Genomic DNA, 8970 nt, shown 5'->3' on the forward strand with positions numbered 1-8970 from the left:
GGGGCCCGCCGGCGGCGGGACGGCCGCGGCGCCGCTGGCGGGCGCCGCCTCGTCGCCGCCCCAGCTGCGGGTGCGCGCCATGATGTTGGCAGCCGCAGCTGCTGATCTGTTGCTTCTCCCTTACAAGGCTGGGATGGGAGCTGCGTCTAGTTTCTGTCGGACCGTAGTGCGAGCCGGGCGGGCGGGTTCTGGTGTGTGAACTGCACTCCTGTTGGATGGCAGGTGGGCAGCTGCGCGTTTGCCGAAAGCAACGTTGATTGATTGTGGCTGCGGTGTGCGTTGAGGATGTGGAACAACGTCGTAAAGAAGTATGATCGTGTCGCTTCGAGGAAGGGACTTTCGCCGGTGGCTACCCCGTGGAGCGCTCGTCGGGTGTGACGGCCTGGTCACCCATACGAACCTCTCATTCTTGCGGACGTTGTGGGAACGGGTGTGATTGAAACGACCGTGGTGCTAAGGGTTATACCTCTGGCCGTCGCAGTGACCTGCCGTGCGCTGCGCTGCAATTTCTGCAAGTACCAACCTGGTGGCACCTGCGCGAGCAACTGCCTCCACCTTCCAACAGAGCCCCCCATCCCCTGGCCGCATGGCGGGACCCGCAAGCCAGCTCCCTTCTTTGATCGTATCAGCAGGAGCGTCGTTTTGAAAAATTTAGTCGTGCCGAGTCATGCAGTACGTGTGCCCCACCCCCCACTTTCATGGCATGGAGAGAGGAGGGTTGGTGCAGGCGCGCACAACAGGGCAGGCAAACCTGGGGGTCCCAGCTGCTGTCGGTTGATGAGTAAGGCGTGGGAGACGGACAGCCGGCCCCGGCTCGCTCGACTGTGCGACGCTACCGGCCCACCCAGCCCGCAAGGTTCAACAGCCCCTTACTTAGTGCCCCTTTGGCCCCACACACATTCCACCAGGCAGCCCCTCCCCACACTGCCGGGCCCCACCCTGGCACAACACACCCGGCCTCATTTCCTACACAACAGCCTGTGCACCAGGTTACACCGCGCCACGGCGCCGCAGGGCGCCGAGCCGCGCGCAAAAGCGCCGGGCGACTGGCCCGGCGAGGGGGGCGGGGACGGGCCGCCTAGAAGCTACTGAGACACCATCACTGCAGCTGGGGCAGCAGGGTGCGACGTGTGCGTGTTTTTGTGGCGACGCTAGGGTGCGGTGCGCTTGTGATGCGCACGGGCCCGCGCACAGCTTTCGCCGCCTGGCCGCCCCGCCCGGGGGTGCGGCCGCGAGGCAGCGGGGCGGGCCGGGGGCGAGCCGCAGAGATCGCCCCAGCGCTCGCGCCCGCGCCAAAGTCTTTCGAAAAAAGGTCCGGCCGGTGTCGAAATGAGGTCACTTGGGTCAAGCAGCCGGACGCGGGCCGGCGCGAGCCGTGCGGGTTGCCCCGGGGGTATGCGTCCCGCTGGACGGGTGCAGGGCCACAGGGGCGCGGTGGCAAAGGCCTTCAGCCCAACAGCGTGTCGACGGGGCAGCTTCTAGGTTGCCAAGCGAGCGCGCATCATGCAGCACGCACCAGGCGAGGCCGAAAAACGGGCGAGGCAGCTGCGTGCGTCCGCACGGCCCCGCTCGAGCCGCCTTGTGGCACGGCAGGGCGCGTCGCACACGCGCGGGCGGCTGCGCCTCGCGCGTGCGCGAGCCTGCCGCGCAGCCGACGCCCTGGCCAGCAGGCACATGGCCCCAAAAGGCCGCTTGCCGGCGCCGCAAAGACCAGCAACGGCCGCACGCGCTGCGTCGCGTCCTAGATATGCCTCTGGCGGCGTTGCTAGGCCACTGCTGCCTTGATGGCCGCCGGCACGACCGCCGGGATGCACGCAAGTGCGGCGGCTTCCTTGGGGCCGACCAGCAGCTTCTCGTCAGCTACCACCACCCCCGACCCCCAGCTCCCCGCCACGCTGCTCGCGCGGCTTGTCTCCGCGCTGACGCTCCCGCTGCTGCTGCTGCAGCTGCTGCCGCCGTCCCCCGCGCCGCCGCCGCCGCTGCAGCTGCTGCTGGCCCCGTCACTGCTGCGCCGGCTCGCCGGGCCCGCCGCCGCCGTCGCCGCGACGACGCCCTTGCCCGCGTGCGGCCGCCCGCCCGCCAGCAGCCCGTCTGGGATCAGCCGCAGCCTGAACCCGCCCTTCGCCCACCGCCGCCACGCGCCCCGCAGCCCGCCGCCGCCGCCGCCCTTGTTCGCGTAGTCCAGTCCGGCGGCCCGGACTAAGTCCCGGATCGCGTCGAGCGCGTAGTCCAGGTCTTCCCGAGTGTGGCTGGCGCTGATGCACACGCGGCAGCGGCAGAGCAGCAGGGGGGTCGCGGGGAATCCCACCACCACCATGGCGATGTGGCGGGAGTAGAGCATGCGGGAGAGGGTGGCGAGTAGGCCGATGTGGTATACCATGATGGGGATCACGGGGGAGTCCCAGTCGCCCAGCACGTGGAGGCCCATGTCGAGCAGCTGTTGCCTGGGATGCAGGGGGGGGAGAGGGAAGGAGCATGTGTGTGTGTGTGTGTGTGTGTGTTGTGCTGTGTGTGTTGTGCTGTTGTGTGTATGTTGTGAGGTGTGTAGGACAGAGACGGTGCGTGAGTGTGCAAGTTCCCTCAGGAGGACGATTGCAGGACAACAGGTGCGTTGGCCCCGGCGGCCTACCCCGCGACGCCCCCACCTGACGTAATTCGAATTGTCGTGCAGCTGCTTAATCTTGGCCGCGCCCCGCTCGCTGCCGTCGTCGCCCCGGATCAGCTTCAGGGCGCTGATGATCTGCGGGGGGGATGAGGTCACAGGCAGGGGATGAGGTTAGCCAGCCGCAGTCAGCGCAAGCAGGCACCTCTCCCACTACAGCAGCCCGCCGCACCGCCCCGCCCCGCCGCGCGAACATGCGCTGTGCTTCCCCCCAGAGCAAAAGCCGTCCCCGCTGTTCTCCCACCCCTCAGCCCGGCCGCAGCAGCGGCGCCGGTCGCCCTGGGCATGTCCCTGCAGACCCGGACTATGCGCACGCGTGCACGCACCTGCTTCGCCGCGCCCGGCGCGATCGACGCCGCGTACAGGTGCGCGGGGCTGTGCCGCCGCAGGAAGTCGACCAGGCGCTTGCTGCCCGCCACGTAGCCGCCGGCGCTGCCGAACGACTTGGTGAAGGTGCCCATGAGCACGTCCACATCCCGGGGGTCCACGCCGGCGTGCTCGCACAGGCCCCTGGAGGATTTAGCGTGGAAAGGTGTGTGTGGTGGGTTTGTGTGTGTTCTGCGTGTGTGTTGTGTGTGTCTGTGGTGTGTCTGTGGTGTGTCTGTGGTGTGTCTGTGGTGTGAAAGTGTGTTTTTGGGGGGGTGGGGTGGTTGAGACACTCGTGAGGCGAGGGGGAGGGGAGACAGGGTGGCCTGCGGCATGCGACCATCATCTCACACCCCACAGGGGCGCACACACGCAAACACTCTCGTTCGCACCCAGGTAATCGTCCGCACGTACCGTATTCGCGAACACACACACACACACACGCACACTTCACAGCGCATGCCCCCCCTTCTCTCTCTCACACACACACACACACACATGCACACGCGCGCACCTGCCCGTGGCGCCCATGGCCCCAATGCTGTGGGCCTCATCCAGGTACAGGTAGGCCCCGTACTTCTTCTTGAGTGCCACGATGGCCGCCAGGGGGGTGGCCTCCCCCTCCATGGAGTAGATGCCCTCCACGATGATTATGATCTGGGGGTGAGTGTTTTTGTGATTGCGTGATTGTGAGCGTGTGTTGTTGTGATTGTGTGTATGTGTTGTGCTGTGTGTGTGTGTGTGTGTGTGTGTGTGTGTGTGTGTGTGTGTGTGTGTGTGTGTGTGTGTGTGTGTGTGCGAGTCTGCGCAGAAGTATTCGTGCGCGCGTGCAGCCACGCACTGGCAGAGTGCATGGTGACACCCGCAGCAGCCGCAGCAGCAGCCGCAGCAGCCGTGGCCGCCGCCGCAGCAGCAGCAGCCGTGCTGCCGCCGCCGCAGCAGCAGCAGCTGTGCTGCCGCCGCCGCAGCATCCCAAGGCCCTGCCTCCACCCCAGGCACTGCAGCGACCGGCAACACGCGCACCTTCTTCCACGGCCGGTGCGTGCGCGGCTGCCCCTCAGCAATGTGGAAGCGCAGCAGGCTCTCCAGGTGCCGCACGTTGTTGTGGCGGAACACCTTGACCGCCGCGCCCCCCGCCTTGACGCCGGCCACGATGGACGTGTGGTTCAGCGCGTCAGACAGCACCAGCGTGCCGCGGTCTGCAGTGGGGGTGGGGGCGCGCGAGGACACGTGAGCTCGGACGCCTGGCGGGGCGCACGCCCTCCACTGCGAGCTTGGGCACGCAGCTTGCCAGCCTCCCTGCCGCCGAGACGACCCCAACAGCGAGATTAACAGACGGCGAGGGGCGGGAGCCGCAGCGTGCTGCGGGACCCACCGCACAGCGCCGGGATGCTCGCGCTGTTGGTTGCGAAGCCCATGCCATAGGTGATCGCGTCCTCCACCCCCAGGAATTCCGCCACTAGCTCCTCCAGCTCCTGGTGCAGCGGCGTGGTGCCGCCCTCTGCGCGGCTGCTGCACGTGCTAATCCCCCACTGCCCCATCGTCTCGATGACGCGCGGCGTGCAGTACTCATCCGCGGCGGCAAAGCCGAGGTAGTTGTATGAGCCGAGGTTCAGGCAGCGCTGCAGCTTGCCGGTGAAACCCAGCTTGCGCGTGCTGCGGCGGCAAGGGCAAGGGCATGCGCAGTGAGCGGGCCGTGGGGGGAGCGGGGCGCATTTGAGCCCTGCTGGATAGCGGGCTCCCAGCTGCTCCCGAATACCTCAGCGGCTGGCAGCAGCCGGCAGCGTGCGGCGCCTGGCAGACCGCCGTGCAAGCAGGTGGCCCGCCCGCCGCTGCCGAGCTGCGGCGGGCTGCCGCCACTGCGAAATGCTCGACATCACAACTCATCGCGACTCACGATTTGTACTTGCCGGCGATGTCCTCCCGGTCCATCACATCAATCCATGCCCCAGGGGCGCTGGCAATGGGGCGGTTCCAGCAGTCCTGGATCCGGCAGCAGAGGCGCATGCGTCGAGCGCGCGCACGCGTCAGGAGCGAGTGCACCCCTGACTAGCAGCTGAAGAAAGCAACGCTACTGCTGTTGCTGTTGCTGCTGCTGCGACACGTGCGGTACTACCAAATCCGCAAAAACCGCTCCTTCTCCCGCTCCTGTCGCCACAGCCCCGCTCCTATCGCCACAGCTCCGCTGCTGCAGCTTTCGCTCCCGCTCCTGCTGGCGCCCCAGCCGCCCCAGCCAGATTCGAAAACAGCAGCCACCCACATGGATGCGTCCGTACAGGCGGCGGTTGTAAAAGTCCTGCTGCGGGTCACAGACCTCCGCAAAACCCTGCGAAGCGCCGAAGCGGCACCCGGGCCGCAATCGTCAGCTGAAACCGGGCGCGCGCCGCGCCGCCAACCCGCCAGGTGGCGGGTGCAGGACACAAGCATGTATGTACAGGCTCGCCTCCTGCTTGTGGAAAATCGGCTCTGGTAGGGCTGCCGCAGATTCGCGGAGCGCTGCAGCCGCAGGCCGGGCGACCCTCCGGGCCATGGATGCCCGTGGCAAGGAGGGGCGGGGTTAGTCCGCCCCCCAGAGGTCGCAAGCCACAGCTGGTGACCTACCTTGCGGGTCTTCGGCCGGGTCCAAAAAAGGTCCCTTATCCGACCAGTAAATGCCAGCAGCGACAGCCTGGCGGGGTCCGATGGGCACCGGGGGCTGGCGTGTGGGCGCGGCGCATCGCGGGCATGCTCGAGCGCGATGCGGAGCTGCCCATGGTGCCGGCCGCCGCTGGGGGTCTGTCTATGGCAGCCCCGCAGAAGTGATTGCCAATAATCATCCTCTCACGTCAGAGTGCACAGGAAGTTGGTCCACCACTCGGCTTTGGGGTGCACCGGGCCCTCGCTCGGGACGGCCCCCATGACGCCGACGACCGTGGCCGCTTCAGCTGCTAGATTACAAAAAATGTATACAAAACACTTTTGAGATGAGAGGGATGCCTTCTGGCGGGCAACACCGTGCCAGCGAGAACGGAATTGGCGCTGCTCAAGACAAACAGGTCATAGGCGTCGTTGAAATACCGCGGGGACGGACGGATGTGATGAACGTCGTTAGAAACGTTTGCCGGCCCCACCAGTCTGAGCGTCGCGCTGCGTCGACAGCCAGCTGGCACACTGGGGCAGTGCTGTTGTTGCGCTGGTGCCGGTGGTGCCGGGCAAGCCCCATGAGGTTCGTCGTCCAGCGACCAACTTTTTGCCTGAAACATCACTCATGGCATCTCATAGCCTTCCATTGCATTGACTTTCAATGGTATGGTGGCCTGGGCCCCTCGGCGCGACTAAACGATGATCAATGATCAACAATAGCAATGTGCCCGCCTGCCGTGCTGTTTGACCACACTCATGGCACCAGCCTGCCTGCCTGGTTCATACTTGACCCTGTGTGGCCGCGGTACACGAGCGCTGATGCAGCTGTGGCTGCTGCTGCCAGGTGTCGCTGTTCACCGCCCCACAGGCGAAGGCATTGCAAAGTTCTGGGCCCCACCGCCTGTCTGCCCTGGCCCTGCTCGTAGCCTGCTCTGAACGGAGCGCTTCCGCCTCAGATTGCATGGCCCCCACTGGCCAGCCACCTTTGCATGGCCCTGCCTATTCTGAAATGCTTGCCCGCAGGCCAACAAAACCCCGCGAAACACTGGCAGGCGGGAGGGCCACGGGGACAGCATCATGCCCGTTGAGGCTGGAACCCTGTTGCGATTGCAACCCATCACAAACCGTGCAATCAAGGGCTCAACGCAATCGAGACGCAAAGGCCGCCTGGGTGGCCATTGGGCCCGCCAGCGCCGGCGGGCCCATTGCCGAGGGTGTGAAAGCGGATGGATTGCGACAATTTTGAAGCAGCGTGTCCATCGACAACAGCGTGAGTGTGTCGACACTAACATGGTTATCAGCGGAATTGCAGCAAGCAGTAGGCTGCTGATGGGGGCATTCGTTTTGTGGCACCCGACGCTGCCGGTCGCTTGGTGCGCCATGGGGGGGCCTGGCACGACCTGGGAAAGATCGGCTAGCATGGATCATATTGAAGATATTCAGACAGAATGTGATGGTGACACTTGAGCTTAGATACGATTCGAGACGACGCGGTCGTTTTCCCTCCACCGCTGTCCTCAAAATAACCGGCACCACCTGTCAATGGCGGTGTTGACGCAAGTAGATTACCATATGTGCGCTTCATAAATTTAAACGTCTAGACTGTTGGGTGCGGGTGCTACAGTATGCAGTGATCATGCCAATTTGCTTTGCTCACGCTGCCAAACCCGGCGCGGCCTCGGGCCTGTGTGGTGACGCTGATCCATCAGGCGAGCCGGATTTGTGACCCGATGACGCCAACCTTGGCAGGCAAGGCAGCCAAGAAGCGCGCACTGACTAGCGCCTGGTAGTGGCACCGATCAGCATGACAGCGACGGCATCTTTCGAGCCGCCGCAGCCGGAGCGGTGGCTGGAGGGCACGCCTTGGAAACCGGTGCCCGTACATATGGACTGCGGCAACGGAGAAAGCCCCGCCGCGGAGCGCCTCGACTCGCAGCTTTCGCAGGCCGTGCTGGGCGCCGCCGCCGGCCTCGCGGACGCGGCGCTGCCGCTCGCGGCCCGCGCGCCGCACGTCTCGGCGCTCCTCGCACGCGCCCCGTTTGCGGGCGCCGCCGCGGAGGCGCTGCTGCAGGCGGGCGTGCGGGGCGTGGTGGACGCGTGCCAAGCGATCATGGCGGCGGGGCCCACACCCGCGGCCTTGAAGCTGCAGGCAGCTGACCTGCTGGCTGCAGTGTGTGCAGAGTCGAGGTGAGCGGGCCTCGCCGCCGCCGCCGCCGCTGCTGCTGCTGCTGCTGCTGCTGCTGCTGCTGCTACTGCTGAGCACGAATGTTCGTGCCTCTCGGAGCCCCGAGTTCCCAACCGCATTGCGGCCCACATGGGCACTCGCGACAGCTATCAATCGACATCAGTATCGACAATGCAGGCTGCGTGCTCATCGGCCCCGCCAAAACCCCCAAAAAACGGGCTAGCGTCCCCTTGACCCGCCGACCCGCCGCCTGTGTCTCCTCCCCCCTTCACACACACACACACACACACACACGCACACACGCACGCACGCGCGCATGCACGCACGCGCACAATCACTCGCACGCACACACACGCAAACACACGCACGCGCGCCCGCGCACACACAGGTGCAACCTCCTGCTGTCCCCCGCCGCGCTCGTCGACCAACTGAGGCGCGCTGCGGGGCGTGGCGAGGAGGGCGCGCGCGCGGCCGCGGCGCGCGCTCTGTGGCAGCTGGCCTGCGCCCCCGACTTCCAGACGGAGGTCGTCCGCATCGCCGGCGGCCGACTGCAGGTGCGTGCGGCTGCGCCGCTCACCCGCCGCCTTCGTCCGCACTGCCGCGGCCCCTGCCCTGGCGCGCCGCTTCCGGCTCCGGCGCCGCAACGCCCGCTGCCCCATGCCCCTCCCAGGACGCCCTGCGCTCGCGATGCCTTGTGACTCCAAAGCAAACGCGTTCCCTGCCTCCAGATCCGCGGCTGGGGCAGATCCTTTTGGCGCCAAGCGGCGTCGTTCTGATTGGCAGCTCTCTCGCTCCCAAAACCAGGTGGCGTCGCTCCTCGCGAATGACATGGGCGGCGGCAGCTCCTCGTCCGTGGCCGCGCTGCAGGCGACGCTCGGCCTCGTGTCCGGCGCCGCCGCGGACGGCGGGGCGGAGGACGTGGATGACATAGGCGCGCGCGTCGCGGAGCCCGTCTCGCGCCTGCTGGACCCCTGCCGGCCGGAGCAGGCGCGCGCGGCAGCTGCGGTGGTCTCGGCCCTCGCGCGCACGCCCTCGAACCGCGCCGCGTTTGCCGCGGCCGGCGGCTTCTCGCGCCTCGCCGGCGTGCTCGCGCCGACGCCCGGCGACGCGCGCGCCGCCGGCGCCGGCGCGGGCG

The 8970-nt window shown here is 66.8% G+C and overlaps 3 protein-coding genes across 3 annotated transcripts in view; 1 reads left to right on the forward strand and 2 right to left on the reverse strand.

Annotated features, from left to right (window-relative positions):
- MNEG_6592 (Fatty acyl-CoA reductase 1) overlaps positions 1-407 on the reverse strand; it is a gene marked incomplete at both ends in the record, with an annotated part of 5382 nt that extends 4975 nt beyond the window's left edge. Inside the window, one exon of the mRNA XM_014044933.1 lies at positions 401-407. Coding sequence (XP_013900387.1) covers positions 401-407 — 7 coding nt within the window. The remainder of the gene's footprint in view (positions 1-400) is intronic.
- A 1358-nt stretch (positions 408-1765) lies between these two features.
- Positions 1766-5035, reverse strand: MNEG_6593 (serine palmitoyltransferase; the record flags this gene model as incomplete). The annotated part of the gene is made up of 7 exons (XM_014044934.1): positions 1766-2444; positions 2646-2740; positions 2989-3172; positions 3543-3685; positions 4052-4227; positions 4404-4684; positions 4926-5035. The coding sequence occupies 7 exons, from the start codon at positions 5033-5035 to the stop codon at positions 1766-1768; spliced, it is 1668 nt and encodes a 555-aa protein (XP_013900388.1).
- Positions 5036-7454: 2419 nt separating this feature from the next.
- MNEG_6594 (hypothetical protein) lies at positions 7455-8611 on the forward strand (the record flags this gene model as incomplete). The annotated part of the gene is made up of 3 exons (XM_014044935.1): positions 7455-7837; positions 8224-8389; positions 8564-8611. The coding sequence occupies 3 exons, from the start codon at positions 7455-7457 to the stop codon at positions 8609-8611; spliced, it is 597 nt and encodes a 198-aa protein (XP_013900389.1).
- Positions 8612-8970: the final 359 nt, after the last annotated feature.

Source organism: Monoraphidium neglectum (genome assembly GCF_000611645.1).
Source record: "Monoraphidium neglectum strain SAG 48.87 unplaced genomic scaffold scaffold01084, whole genome shotgun sequence".
Classification (NCBI taxonomy): Eukaryota; Viridiplantae; Chlorophyta; class Chlorophyceae; order Sphaeropleales; family Selenastraceae; genus Monoraphidium; species Monoraphidium neglectum.